The 15,763-nt window shown below is 37.5% G+C and overlaps 1 protein-coding gene across 2 annotated transcripts; it reads left to right on the plus strand.

The window, feature by feature from the left end:
* The first annotated feature begins 6,433 nt into the window (after window positions 1-6,433).
* Window positions 6,434-10,996, plus strand: LOC133788651 (uncharacterized). 2 transcript variants are annotated; one of them, XM_062226204.1, is made up of 10 exons: window positions 6,435-6,588; window positions 6,770-6,850; window positions 6,977-7,043; window positions 7,610-7,675; window positions 8,284-8,377; window positions 8,475-8,585; window positions 8,757-8,857; window positions 9,658-9,732; window positions 9,999-10,091; window positions 10,371-10,996. In XM_062226204.1, exons 2-10 carry the CDS (start codon window positions 6,837-6,839, stop codon window positions 10,785-10,787), a joined length of 1,038 nt encoding a protein of 345 aa, XP_062082188.1. In that variant the 5' UTR covers window positions 6,435-6,588; window positions 6,770-6,836; the 3' UTR covers window positions 10,788-10,996. The 2 variants fall into 2 exon arrangements, with proteins under 2 accessions (XP_062082189.1, XP_062082188.1); XM_062226205.1 differs by lacking the exon at window positions 9,658-9,732 and having other exon boundaries at window positions 6,434-6,588.
* The last annotated feature ends 4,767 nt before the right edge of the window (window positions 10,997-15,763 follow it).

Genomic DNA, 15,763 nt, shown 5'->3' on the forward strand with positions numbered 1-15,763 from the left:
GAGCAGAGATATCCCACACATGATCTGGAGTTGGCTGCAGTGGTATTCGCACTTAAGGTTTGGAGACATTACCTGTATGGTGAAAGGTGCGAGATATACACTGACCACAAGAGTTTAAAGTATTTCTTTACTCAGAAAGATTTGAATATGCGTCAAAGGCGGTGGCTAGAGTTGGTAAAGGATTACGATTGTGATATCCTATATCATCCTGGGAAGGCTAATGTGGTGGCTGATGCATTGAGCCGGATGGGCCCAGGACAATTGTTTAGTTCGAGGCAGGTATCAGACAGACTAGCTGAGGAGATGGCCAGAGCAGGTATAGAGTTAGTGGTTGGTAGGTTAGCCAACATTACTCTCCATTCAACGCTCCTTGAAAGGATTAAGGAGGCATAGGGAAAGGATCCCCAGTTAGTTGAACATAGAGAGAGTGTCCTAACTGGAACGACCAAGGACTTCTCTATCTCAGAGATGGGCTTATTGAGGTACAAAGGATGGATTTGTGTTCCGGTTGATCCAGATATTCGACAAGAGATTCTAGATGAGTCTCATACCACTCCCTACTCTTTACACCCAGGTACTACGAAGATGTACCAAGACCTGAAAGTTTTGTACTGGTGGTCAGGCATGAAGAGGGATGTGGTTGACTATGTGGCTAGGTGCTTGACTTGTCAGCAGATTAAGGCTGAACATCAGAGGCCAGCAGGGTTATTGCAGCCTCTAGGGATTCTCGAGTGGAAATGGGAGGATATCACCATGGACTTTGTGGTTGGGTTGCCGAAGACTGTGGGTCAGCATGATTCGGTGTGGGTGATTGTAGACCGGTATACTAAGTCCGCCCACTTCTTACCTGTAAGAATAACTTATACTGTGGAGCAGTATGCCAAGCTTTATGTGAAGGAAATTGTTCGACTTCATGGGGCTCCGAGGTCAATAGTATCCGACAGAGACCCCACCTTCACCTCCAAGTTTTGGGAGAGCCTGCAAAAGGCAATGGGCACACAGCTACAGTTCAGTACCGCTTATCATCCTCAGACAGATGGGCAGTCCGAGAGGACGATTAAGATATTGGAGGATATGTTACGAGCCTGTGTGTTGGACTTTGGGGGATCTTGGAGTAAGTATCTCCCATTGATTGAGTTCTCGTATAACAATGGCTATCAAGCGACTATCGAAGTGGCTCCGTATGAGATGCTGTATGGGAGGAAGTGCAGGTCACCAATACACTGGGATGAGACAGGTGAGAGAAGATATCTAGGTCCAGAGATGGTACAAATGACCAACGAGGCAATTGAGAAGATTAGAGCTCGTATGCTCGCCTCCCAGAGTCGTCAGAAGAGTTACTCAGATCTGAGACGCAGGAATGTGAAGTTTCAGGTCGGTGATCATGTATTCCTCAGGGTTTCACCCCTGAGAGGAGTGAAACGTTTCGGTGTTCGAGGCAAACTGAGTCCCAGGTTTGTTGGCCCCTTTGAGGTTCTGGAACGGGTTAGAGAGGTAGCTTACAGATTAGCGATGCCTCCAGCTCTATCAGGGGTTCATGATGTGTTCCACGTATCCATGCTCCGGAAATATGTATCAGATACTACTCATGTGCTAAGTTATGAGAATTTGGAATTGGATCAGGATTTATCATACGAGGAGAAGCCTGTTCAAATCCTTGACAGAAAGGATAAAGTCTTGCGGAGCAAAACCATTGCCTTGGTTAAAGTGCTGTGGAGAAACAGCAAGGTTGAAGAGGCGACGTGGGAGCTTGAGTTTGATATGCGGGAGCGGCATCCCGAGTTGTTCAGGTAATTTCGAGGATGAAATTCTCGTAAGGAGGGGATAATTGTAACACCCCAAGTTGCTAATAAGGTTTAGGACCTAGATTAGCGTGCCTGGAGGGCAATAAGTGAATTAACATGATAATATATTAATTTGAATGAATATGTGATTAGAATGCATGTTTAGGTGATATAAATATGCATGTGGGCCCCGTTTTATGTTAGGGGTAAATTGGTAATTTTAGCCCGCTGAGGGCATAAATGTGATAATTGTATTATGTGATTTGTACCACGTGAGTGTGGTGATATTAATGTGATGTACGAGCCGAGACGATCTTAGGGAGCTAGTTAACTTAAAAGTCACAACGGGATTTTATACCCGGCTCGGGAGGAGCCTAGGGGTACTTTGGGAATTTCGTAAGTTGAGTTGAGAATTAGTGGTTAATGGTTATTGGTGATTGAGTAACCTGAGTAACCATTAGTAACTGCTGAGAGTAACAAGTTGTGATGGGAAAATGGTAGAATAGTAATAGAGATGAAGTGACAAAAAGGGCCTTGAGGTTTAGTTAGGAAAGGATTTCTATGAGGGGTAAAATGGACTTTTGGCAAAGGTCTAGATAAACTTCAGCTGAGGGAAAAGAGGATTTACGTGATAACACTTGGGCATGTGTTTGTTTATGCTGAAAATTGGAAGAAAACTAGAAGAGAAAAGGAAAGGAAGAAGGGGGGCTGAAGTTGGGAGACCTAGGAGGAGAACCAAGGTGGTTTAAGGCAATCAAGTTGATCATAAATCAAGATTTTTATGAGGTAAGAATTGTCCGTATTTTACTGAGTTTTAAGTTTGATTTAGAAAGTAAGAATGAGAATTGAAAGATAGTTATGGCTGGTTTTTCATGGAAAATTCAGTTTGGATAATCAAGGGGGAAGTGGCTTGAACCTGGGATTGAGGTGAATTCAAGCTAAATTCTTGATTGAGGTAAGAGTTTTTATCATGTTTGAATTTCGTATCTGGTATGGTTTGAGATTTTAGAGGCATGGTTTATATTTTTCAAGCTCTGGTTTAGGTCTTAGAAGCCATGGTTTGAGTTTCTGAAATCTGAAACTCAAGTGTGGATTTTGAGTGTGATTGTGTAATTAAGCTTGTTTATGATGTTTATAGGTTGTTAAAGGGATCATTTGGGGTTTTAAATTGATGTTGGGGTTTGGGTACTTGTTTGGGTTGAATTGGAGCTGTGTTGGCTCGGGAAAAATGCAGGAGAAAACCCATAAATCTGGATTCGCGTAGCGGCGCCGCAGCCCTGTTATTTGGTGCCGCGACGCAGGCTTGCATCAGGATCAGGGAAAGCTTCTGGGCGCCGCGGCCCTTGATGGGAGTGCCACGGCCCTAGGCTATTTTTGACAATCAAATTTTGCATCTTTAGGGCTTTTGCCCGGGGGCTCGGGGGATGGTTCCAATACATTGTTTTAGGGAATTAGAGGTCCCAAGAGTATGAGATTGGTCCCGGGAAGTGGTTTTGGGGTTGGTCAGTATTAAAAATGTTTTATATGTGTTGTGACTAGGATTTCGGAGAGGCTCGGGATAGAGGACCGTACTTGTGACCTTGGTGCATCAGAAAGCTCGGGATACAGGTAAGAAAACTGTAGCACCCGTAGATCAGGGCATGGGCCCATAGTGTTGTTGCAGGGCACGACCCTAGATTGCATTATTGTTAGGGTGTAGTTTTGATTGAATTATTATATGCTTGAATGTTGTTTAAGTATGCTATATGTGTGGATATAGTAGAATGAACGACAAAGGCGCCGAGAACGGCAGTGGGGCTGGGAATATCACTTAGCACATGGAGTGCTTATGGTTAGGGTGAGACCCCAATGGATACATGGGATATCCTTACGGTGTGGACCGAGAACCCAGGCTTTGGTAACGCTTCTGGGACGGCATGACCGTATATGTGTTTAAATCTTATGGATTGTCTGGTTAACTGTGAGTTATCTGCTATAGTGATTGTATGATATGCATATGTTATGTGGTGTATGAGTTTTCTTGCTGGGCTTCGGCTCACGGGTGCTCTGTGCTGCTGTTGCAGAAATTATAGCAATTAAAATACGCAAGTATACGTAGCCGCACAAGTAATATACTGGTAAATGAGTATCGTTTCCACAGGGATTTTAAACTAAATAAATGCAAAATCAACTAAAAAAAATTCAAGAAGACAATAACCAATTCAAAGGAATAATGGGTACATGAATTCTGGAATGAAAAGTATATAAGCAGAATTAATTAAACTAAAATAATGGAACCAAGAGAAATCAAGTCTGTGAGAAATTTATATGTGAACAAGTGATCTGGGTGGTTAATCCCCCTATAATTTCTTTCCAATTGTTATAGCATAAGTTCAGCAATGGCTCAGCAATTACATCAGAGTTAACAGATTTCCAAAAACACCCAGTAAGTTTTTTCCAAAACCCACTATATATTGTCTACAACCCCCTCAACACATTCCTGCATTAAACCAGATTGCAAACAGTCTATTAAGCATCAAATCTTGTGTTATACAAGGCAGCAAAATATCCCTATTTCACCACTAAAATTTACCTACAAATAGGCAAGTTTCTTGCATCAATAAAATGGGTTCAGCTAGCTTAAGTTTTTCCAAACTTAGATCTAGCTCAGTAATTGTTAATTGTGGCCAGTAAATAACAATCAATAGCATTAATCACATTTAATTGAACAAAGATACAACTACTTCAACCATGCATCAAGAGATTCATTCATAATATAAGGTTCATAACCACCCAAATCCTTAGAGTATTAGTTCATGTCTGAAATGAAAAGTACAAAACCAGTAGCAAATATAGTATCCATAGAGTTGTTCACAGTGAAAATGGAGAGAAAAACTAATACAAAATTAAAATGAAGAAGGAAAGAGTAGAATGAATTGATGAGCTCAAGTCCTCCTAAGTGTCTGCCGTGGTCCTCTTCCCTTTTTGGTATTTTCTCTCTGTTTTTCTTCAGCTCCTCCTGTACTATTTTTCTCTCTTCCAAAATGGTGATCAATAATCTCCTCAGAATAATTGGTCCCCTTATGCTGCGGCTGCCTCCTCTTTTTAGGGTACTTTGCCTTACCCTAATAGGAAAGTCAATTCCCACCTTGTCCTCCTAGTGCCACATCACCCAGCTGACTTAAGTTATTACAATTCTAGCCACATAGACGCTGATTTCACTCATTAAGCCCAGCTGTCTTCTAGTCACGTCACCTGCCTGATTCCTTGAATTGCTGTGGTGATGCTACAGCATTGAAGCAGCAACACGCCCCTTTCAGAATTCGTTTTTCTCCTTGCTTCCAGCAGTTCCCTTTCACATATTTTGTAAGCTTCCTTTCCTGATTAACACAACACAGTAATTTACATAAAAAAACACTGAAAAATATTACAATACAAACCTAACTCTTACCCAGACTCACTACCTAGAATAACACACTAAAACTGACAAAATTACATGAAATAAGGACTCATTACTCTTTTTAGCTTTGAAAAGCAAGTTCAAAGATTATAAAAATAACTCTAAATCCTAGAGTTATTAGTTGCAGGTAAGGGCAAGAAGAAAGTCAACCAGCCATGAGTACGGAGAGCGTGGGGGCGACGCGTACATGTTTGGCCTGCCCGACTTCTTTGGTTGGGGGCATTTTGAGAAATGGCTGTACCAAACTATGTTTTTGATAATTAGTCATCTGCAAACCTATTTTGAATTGTAAATATTTTACAAACCTCATTTTGGGATCCCGAATGTCAAGCTCTTGGAACTTTTAATGAAATGGAGTACTTTTAAAGATTACAGCCTTGTCTTTTTGTTTAATCACACTTTTGTTTTAAAAACCTTGCTGAGCGAGTTAATTGCACATTTTAAACTCACTTAGTAACGGATCTAAGGTAGTAGGGCGTTACAGGCAAGGGGTCCTAGGCTTGCACAGAGGTCTGGGTCGAGTCGTGCTTGCACAGGTGGAATCACGCCTGTGACGCGCATGGGCGACGAAGCTCGAAGCTTGGGACGGGGTGCACCTGGGCTCGATTTTGGGGTTGGGTGAGGATGAGGCTAGGGGTTTTGGGTTCACAGTGGGTTGGGCAATGAGGGTTGGGTGCAAGTTCTAGATTTTTTTTAATGTTGTCGTGTTGCATTTAAGTTGCTCTTTTGATATTGTATTGTCATGTGTTGTTTTTTTAAAATGTAATGAGTTACAATGTGTTGTTGCAGGGTTGTTGTTTTTGTATTGTTTAGATTTTATGTATAGTTGTTTTCATCTTGATTTTTAATTATTTGAGTTTATACATAATTATTCTGTTATTGTGTTGATGTCTATTTGTTGTTTAATTTTTTTAAATATATTTTGATTTTTAAAAAAAAAATATATATGTTAGCATACAATGGATTAATATTTAATTATTGTCGTATTGTTGTATATTAGTTGTATCATTAACACCTTATTTTTATAAATATAAGATTTTTTGAAAAAAAAAATCGTGTAAAAAAGTAAAAAGAAACCACCATAAATAGTATATTTTTTAAAAATCAACAATATTTTATTAATATTGAAAATAAACTGAGTGAATATTACAATATTAATATTTTATAATAATGTAATTTCAAGATTAATAAAAGAAAAGAAAAGAAAAGAAGAGAGAACTTAGTTTACAATTTGCTATTTGGGCAAATGCTTGAGCAGTGAGACTGAAGTAGGTTCCGTATGGATTTTGGTTTCCATATATTTATATTTAGCTTTGACTCGCAGTCGCACCAAAGCTCTAAACAGCCATTCAGTCCGATACTCAGGTTCAAGCTTCTTTTTATTTTCCTTTCGTTTTGCAATCTTAATCAATTTGTTTACTAAACATTTTGAGCTATTACTTAAAGTTATCCTGTTATAAAAGCAAGAAACCCACCTTCTCTGATCATTATGATTTTTTTTTTTTTTTTGGTAATGATAATCTCTGTTCTCTCTATGGTGTAACAGCGAATTCATTGCGATCAATTTTCCAAGATAATACTATACTCTGCTGAACGCTTTTCTGCTGTATCAAATGGAGTCTGAAAGGTATTACAGATTTTGCAAATCCATCTTCTTTTATCAAATCATTTTTTCAATGCGAGTTTTTGTGGCAAGGCAATGTGTTGCTTCGAAGAATTGTCTGTAAGAGCAGTTTTTAATTTTGTGTATCAGGTTAAATTTGCCCACTACATTTTCAATGAGTTTGGAAGTGATGGGCCATGAGTTGCAGTTTTCTCAGGTATTTGTAATTGTGCTTCAGGAAATTTTCTGCATTTCTTCTTTCACTTTAACATTTATTGGATATGCTAATTTTGGGTCTAGTTGAAACCTTGAGAATTTGTAATTTGAGTAAGTTGGATGGTGGACCAAATGTAGGGATAGTTCGTCAAGTGCCAATCAAACCGTTTTTTTCCCTTTTGTTAGGCAAAAGGTAACATGATACATGTTAGCAGAACTATAATTTCTTACATTTTGATTTTGGCATTTTAGTCAGTACAAGTAGTCCAGGTTGAGGGAGTGAATCCAATATAAATTGTTCTTGAGGGAACTCATATTATTTGTCTCTGAATACTTGGATAAGTTATTTTACTTGGTAGAATGAAATTTCTGTTAATATGGAATCTGTTTTAGAAACATATTTATATATATGCCATATTCATTTATATCATGTAATGGCTTTAAGAAATCCCATTTCTATATATATATATATATATATATATATGATAAATTAGGGGATTTTTTCCTAAGTGTATTTAACATAATTTCTCTGATGATGGATTTTTTTTTCTCTTAATCATTGTGTAGGATCCAAACTCCAAGCATTTAGGAACAACAGTTTGGGATGCATCACTTGTATTTGTTAAATTTCTGGTAATCACTAAGTTTCCTTTACTTTGTTTTCTTTTTTGCCTTTTAAGTGTATTTTTTGCTTGCATATGCTGCTGCCTCAGAGTAATTGAAAATGATGAGCAAAAATGTCAGACTTAACAATCTGGGGTTGAATATTTTTCTTATACAGGCAATTGAACGCAATAAATGGTTTCCGAAGAAAATAATAACATAGCCATACTTGTACTCAAGTTTCCAGAAGATGATTTATATGCACTGACCTGATTGAGTTATTAAGTAATGGAAAACTAGATATAATTCAAAATTTGAGAATTGGTCCTCCCTTGAACAAGACTTTTGACAAATTGATTTAAGATCTGAAACAGAATTTTATCAAGCAACGTCTTATATTTTTTTTCTCATGGTTATTGTCATGCTCTTGTTCTTCTCAAGGTTCAGTGTCTTGAGGCTTAACAGTTATATTTTGAGATTGAAATTTTAATTCTAAGGTTCCATTTGTGGCTGTTATTTTCTTTTGTGTGTTTATTTGGTTTGCTTTAGTCGAGCAGCCCATTGTTGCATGTACATATGGTGTATTTAGTGTATATTTCCAAATTTTAAACTTCTTAGTCATTGCTGCACTTTTTCAGGAAAAGAATTGCAGAAGGGGAAAGTTCAGCCCATCTAAACTCAAAGGAAAACGTGTTGTTGAACTTGGAGCAGGATGTGGAGTAGCTGGGTTTGGTGAGCTTGTCTTCCTGTTAAATTTTGTTTTTGGCAGCTTCTTTTACCTAGAAGTGCTTGGTATTGCTGCCTGTCCTGATTGAGGCTCTCTTTTCAGGCATGGCATTACTTGGATGTGATGTAGTTATGACAGACCAAAAGGAGGTTTTACCATTGTTAAGAAGAAATGTAGAACGTAACACTTCAGCGATCGCGCAGTTGAATCCTGGTTTGGGCTATAAATTTAATTTTTTTGTTTCTCATCTCTCTCTCTCTTCCCTTGGTATGCTGCTCTGTAATCTGGCTCAGCATTGTTGTAGTTAAATGCTAATTGGATCGTGATGACCTTAATGATTAGTGAATTGGACATTTTTATGAATGGAAGTCATCTTGCTTGTAGATTCATTTGGTTCCATCAAGGTTGCAGAGTTAAGCTGGGGAAATGAAGATGATATAAGGGCTGTTGGTCCACCATTTGACTACATCATAGGCACTGATGTTGTAAGTATATTTTCTTTCTGCAATTTCACAAGCAAAACAGGAAGGAAAAAAATTTACTGCCTAACTGCTAGTTCGTGGATGGAATATAACTGTTACTTCCATTTTTTTTTGAAGTCACACAGTGGCATTATTTTGTATGTGCTTAGGCGTTATTATTTGTTTTATATTCCTTGGTGCATATGGTTATGAAGTATTGAAGTTTGCATCTCTATTGGGCACCAAAATACATGATTAAACTTTTTCCGGGTAAGTAGTGTTACAAAACTTTATGACAGTTGATCGTTTTTCTCATGAAGGTAAAAGAATACTAATGAATTATAAATACAGCAATATGACCTGTTTAATAGGTCCAAGTTATGGCTGTATGTCATGTTATTTCATCATTGTCTTGCATTTGATCTAAACTTAAGGTGTCTCAGAATTCCTAACAATTTCGTTAATCAAGGTCTCATGCATTTTAGGGCTGGAAATATCAGTAATTAACAATTCATATGATCCATAGAATTGATTCTCAGGACTGTTGATCCTTTTAGGAAATTCTATGCAACTTTTCCCACAATCATTCTAATTCATGTTGCTTTCAAACTTTATATGATAGACATCCTAAAACCAGATATTAAAATTGCTCTGATTCACTTGTCAAATAAAATAAAAATCAGGCTCCTGCCACATGATGAGTCAAGTATTCAAGAATCAAAATAAATGTAAAATTGGTCTTTTTTAACATCCCTGGTTCAACTGTAAGTGTTTTAGTTTCAACTGTACTTCGATGATAAACTTCCAACTATTTTGGATTTAAGGTTTATGCAGAACATCTCTTACAACCACTGTTGCAAACAATATCTGCATTATCGGGACCAAAAACTACATTGATGGTACGGCACTTGATTTGTTTGTCTAAATAATTCTTTATAAGTATCTCAAAGACTTTTGTATACTTATTAAAAAGAGAGAGAGAGAGAGAAATGATTACAACTTGTAAGATTATGTCCACGGCAGGAAAAGCTAGAAAGAAAAAGTCTACTCTTCTAAATACAAGTGTAAACTTATTTACACATTTACATCATATCATCGTGATATCATGTATCCCATTTATTGGATATCAAAAAATTATAATACTATTCTTTTATTCTGATTAAAGGTGGGCTACGAAATCCGTTCTACTATTGTCCATGAACAAATGCTTAACATGTGGAAAGAGAATTTTGAGGTGAAAATTGTTCCCAATTCTAAGGTAGGTCTTTTCTTTTAATTATTTTTTGTTCTTGAATAAATGACAAATAACTTCGTCTTGTATCTTGCCAGTACTTGTTTAAGTCCCACTATCGCGTTAGTTGTCTGTTAAGTGTTATAGTTTATGGTTTCAGCTTCAATATTTTTTTGGCCAACTTATTGTTAAGGCATAATGTGCTTCTCAGTTTTATGATCATGCTCCAGCAGTGAAAAAAATACCATGCCCTTAGGCTTGATCATAACTCTTCAAACTATGCACTAATCACTTCATTTCATGCAGATGGATGACACTTACCAACATCCTAGTATTCAACTCTTCATTATGGGATCAAAACCACAAGCAGGTACCACAGAAAGAAATTCGAAGGGAATTGATCAGAAAACGGATGAAGTTGAAACAAATCATATCACTTCTGAGGGATTTAATAAAACGACTGATGAAGTTGAAACAAATCAAAGCTCTTTTAAGGAAATTGATCAAACAACAGATGAAGTTGAAACAAATCAAGCAAAGTATGAGACTGGTGGAGGACATAATGAGGTGGAGCAAATCTCTGAGTTTGTCGATGAAAAAGTTGAGAAGGATACTGAAGAAGTGAAAATACCCACAAATGCAGAACTTAGTCACTGGGAAGTTAGAAGATATGGCTCCATAGCTGCACGGCTTTTGCTAGATGTCAAAATTACCAACACGTAGGAGTAATTGTTGTGACTTGTCATCTTTGTTTTCGTTCAATTTATAAAAATGGGCATCACATGCTTATCTCGATCTTATCGCCTTGTTATGATGGTATTTAAAGATGCACTACTAGGGTTCAATTGCAGTCAGGTGCCTAGTTCTTGAAATGAAGTTTGATGAACTTTTTCGATTGGCCTGATTCAAGATATGGAATGGATGTTGCTAAATTACGAGTACTTCCATTTACATAGTTCCTTTGGCCTCGGACTTGACTTACATATGCTTGCCAAAACCAAACCAACTAAGGCTAAACATATCGAGATGTCCAATTCAGCTGCCACCAAATGAGGCTTGATCATTAAGAAAATTGTCTTGAGGCACCCTATGGTGCCAACACCTTAGGACATGATATATGTTTGATGGCGGGTCCTACGTATTTTAATTAAACCTGATATTTATTTGCACTAATAATGGTATAGGGTGTTATTTAGCATTTCTTTAATCATAAATTCAACATCTGTCGGAGAAACCAATAAATGTTCAAGCTACACTTGTGTATTTGGAACCATTTGAAGAGGCATGACTTTGAGGATTTGGGTTGTTCAAGAAATTCGGAAACCGTGGTCCTAAACCCCAATCAATCTGGACCAAACGATCTGAAATTGGGTCTATTACCGGACCAATTGGAACCAACACCGGTAGTCTAGTCAATCCGGACCGTATAAGACTTTTTGGCCTAGTCACAGTTGCAACATTCTCATTGACGGTCCAGTTGGACTGGTCCATCTGATTCTTTTTTTATTATTATATAGTTTTAATGTATTAATAATAGTTATTAAAAATCTCTCAGTGTGTCTCCACTCTCAATTTTCTCTCTCAATTAACTAAACCTAGTGTGGGCCTCCACTCTCAATTTTCTCTCTCACTATCAGAAGCTTCTAATTCCAAAGTTCTCTCTTCACAAGTCTAATCTCCCTGTGCCGATACGATATCTCCACCCTTCTCTCCCTCGTGTCGTTACCTTCCCCGTCGACGTCGACTGCAAAAAACATGTCGGAGTTGCTGAAGCATACCCTCGCCGTTCGTCCCTCTCCTTCTCCATCTCTATCTGTCTATCTCTCCCGCCGTCGAGTATGGGGCATTCCAACCTCCGTTTGTGGTTCACTCGCTCGGTCGTTTTCTAGGTCTGTGTATTGCCAAGGTATGCTTTGTTTCTTTTTGCTTTTCAATTTTCAAATATCACTTACATTGGTTTTTGGCCTGTATTTCATATTCCTAGTCTAGTATATAGTAGTAGTACTCAGCTTATTTCAAAGCGTTTCTTGGAAATTGCTGTATTGTTTTTGGGGTCTGGTTTCTTTTTCTCATGTAGGCATGTCAGGTCAATTAAAAAAAAAATAATCCACTATAATTAGATATAATATTATAGAAATTAAAATAATAAGAGAAGCAGATCACTTTTCTCAGTGTATTTACTATTTTACTATTATTGATATTTTTTATATTTGGACGAGGTATATGGTTGATAGTGAAGCAAGTTTACTTTTGATCAGTTTTTGTATTTGATTAATCATTAAATGTTGTGTTGATTCTGTGGAAGTTTTATATTAATTAAAAAATACGATGTGCCTATGCTGTTGTAACGGCAGAGTTGTCCTTGCCATTGTAATGGCCTCTTCGTTTAATGAAGCATTCTTTTAAATTAAAGACTATATGCTTGACGTTTTTTTAATATGTTTTGAAGAGATAATTAACAATTACTTAAAAATAATTGAAATAAATTATATTGTTCAAACTTCAAACCGTGGTTAGGAACCAAACCAATCTATTTTTTTAAGTGATTTGGTTTGAGTATTTAATTAGTTTGGTTTGATTTTGAATTTTTAAAAAACAGCTATATTGTTTGGTTCGAAAAAAATGAAAATCATGACAAAACCAATCCGTGAACACTTTTCATTTGAAGTTTGTTATATATATATACACATGTAGAAGTAACGTCTAATGCACATTTGTTTAATTTTAAAGTTTTGAACATTATTTATAATTTTAATAAAAATTGGTTTACTATTTTTTTTAATATATATATATATATATATAATAGAATGAATTACAATTCTATAGTATATATGAATATTTATATCAATAATATTTACTTATATGACATCTAAACACAACGTTGACATATATATATATATATTTACATGACTACCTGACATATATATAAAATACAATAATATTTAAAAAAAAATTAATAATAGAAACAAAATTAGAATAGAAAAATTCATAGTGTAGACACTAATATACATACATCAACTATTTTTAGTTTCTAATGTATCTCACAATGTCCTTTGGTGAATTTGATGAAGAAATAAATGTTCAATCACTTGATAAAAAATAAACTATCACACAAATTTATAAGATAAAAAAATAGTATGTATGCATTTATTATTTTATTAAATATATGATTTTATTATTTTTAAATAAATATCATTGTAAAATATCTCAAAAATATCATATTTTAATTTGTTTAATTATTTATTTATTTAATTTTATGTCATGTTTACAATCTACCGTTAAATATAAGAATATTTTGTCAAATATAACAATATTCCATTAAAGTTAACGTAAAAAAAATAAAAAACTGTTAAAATCAATAATTTCCGTTATCTACACACTTTTTATATAGAATATATATATATATACTAGTGTTTACCCAAAAAAAATTACCTGATGACGTGGCAGAATTAGTTTACACGTGGGATACACATGACTGTTTAAGTGAGTATGATTTGGTCGACCATCGACCAGAAAAGAATTGGCTTATCAGACATCATATTTATGGGTGACTAGTCTGTTCGTAACTTTTCATTTATTTCATTCAGATATGTAATCTTATAATTACGTATTAATTGTGATTTCCATTATTATTTAGATACGCCTGTATTAAATGTAATTAAGGCCCATTGACCCATGTAGAACTTCTTGAGCCTATAAATAAAAATCAAATGGCTCAAGAGAGGGGACTTTTTAGACTGGGGGAATTCTAAGAGAGAAATATAGTATTTTTATCCACTTTAATTGTATTCATCCGAAAACTTGTGAAACTTGTGAACCTTAGTTCATTGATCACAGTTCTTGGAATTCTACATCAATAAGAACACTAAGTGAACGTAGGTTGTTACCATTTATTGGGGCCGAACCACTATAAATCTTTTGTGTCATTTATCTTTTTGTCTTGATTTCATCTCATTTCTGTTGTTTTACTTGACTCTGTGTTATTGACCAATTCGAGGGTAAACATTTTGGTGCTTTCATTGAGAGAGAAACTCAAGACCTCCAAAAAGATCAAATGGCGAAAACGGCTAGAAAGATTGGACAAACCTCTGGTGTCGCACCAACCCAACCTCCTCTACAAAATGTGGCTGAGGATGAGCCACAAGTGGAGTTTGAAGGGGAGGGAATGGATTCTGAAACCTTGAGGACGACACTGATTATGTTGCAAGAGGAATTAGCCAATCTGATGGCTAATCAGGAAAATGTGGCTGAAACGATGACATTGCAGCAGAGAGAAATTGATAGGCAACGCCAAGAATTGAATAAGCGGCATATCGATATGGAACGCCAGCAGAGGGATGCCACTGCCGCTCTGGAGGTAGCCATTTAGTTGGCCCGAGGACAGCCTGCACCAGCCTCCCAACCGGATCAGCCACCCAGTGTACCACCACAACAAGATCCACAATCAGGTCATCCACAACATCACTACATTCCGCCTCAAACGACAAGTCCTCAGAGGCCGGAGCAACCCCCTGCTGCTCAACAGGATATTCTATTTCAGGATCCTGAGCAGTAGCCACCCTCTCTCGTTGGTCGAGGCAATCCCAGTAGCAAAGGTAGAATAGGGTTGGGTAGCCTCCCCGAAGCCCTAGACGCTAGACATCTGAGGAGCGAAACCCACCGAGCAGGGGACAACGTCCTTCTGCTAGCAGAAGGCAGGTTGAATCAGGATCTGCGGTTAGGGGCCCCCCACGACATAATAATACCTGGGGACCTACCGACCAACGTAGGCCTCCACCTAACGGTTGAGACATGCCAGTAAGAGGAGCGGGAAACAATGCGATCACCAGGTTGCACCATAGTCGGTCACACTTTAGGGATGGCCATGACTACAATGAAGTGGATTCTGGAAGAGGAAATGTTGGTTGAAGTCAAGGAGATAGGAGTGGAGAGTGGAACCCCCCACCTAGAGAAAACTGGCCGATGAGCCAGAATGCTGGGGGGCAGCCTAGGCAACCTAACGTCTTTGATCGATTGGACGCTAGCGAACAAAGGCGTAGAAATGAGGATTTGAGGGATGTTCTCAATGACAGACGAGAAAGACACGACGAGAATGCCCTTCCAGCACCGGTCGCCCCAACAATACCAAATGTTGTACAAGCCCAGCTCGATGCATTGAATCAGGCCGTCCAATAGCTAGTGGGGAGCCGGACATCCCACATTGAATACGACCAAAGAAGAGGCACTCCGTTTGTACAAAGAATAGCGATGGCTGAGACCCCAAGCAAATTTAAGATGCCGGTCTTGCCCAATTTCACCGGATTAGAAGACCCAGTATCTCACATAAATGAGTTCGAGATACAAATGGACATCCAGAAGGTGTCAAATGACGCTCGATGCAGAATCTTCCCAGCCACCTTGTCCAATATTGCTTAGGAGTGGTTTTTTAAATTCCTTCTTGCCAGCATAGTGTCTTGGGAAATGTTCATGAAGGAATTTTATGGACAGTTTTACGCTGGTCGTGTACATCCTACCGATGCTAACCAACTGGTCGAGATACACCATAAGGAGGGAGAAACCCCGAAGGGGTATGTCCAACATTTTATGCGAGCCGCTGCTGGGGTAAGACAGTTGGTGATGAAGGGAAAATGATGGCACTTACTCCTGGACTACGACGCCATTCATCCCTCTGGAACAATTTGCGGAAGAATGGGGTAAAG

Source organism: Humulus lupulus, chromosome 7 (genome assembly GCF_963169125.1).
Source record: "Humulus lupulus chromosome 7, drHumLupu1.1, whole genome shotgun sequence".
Taxonomy (NCBI): Eukaryota; Viridiplantae; Streptophyta; class Magnoliopsida; order Rosales; family Cannabaceae; genus Humulus; species Humulus lupulus.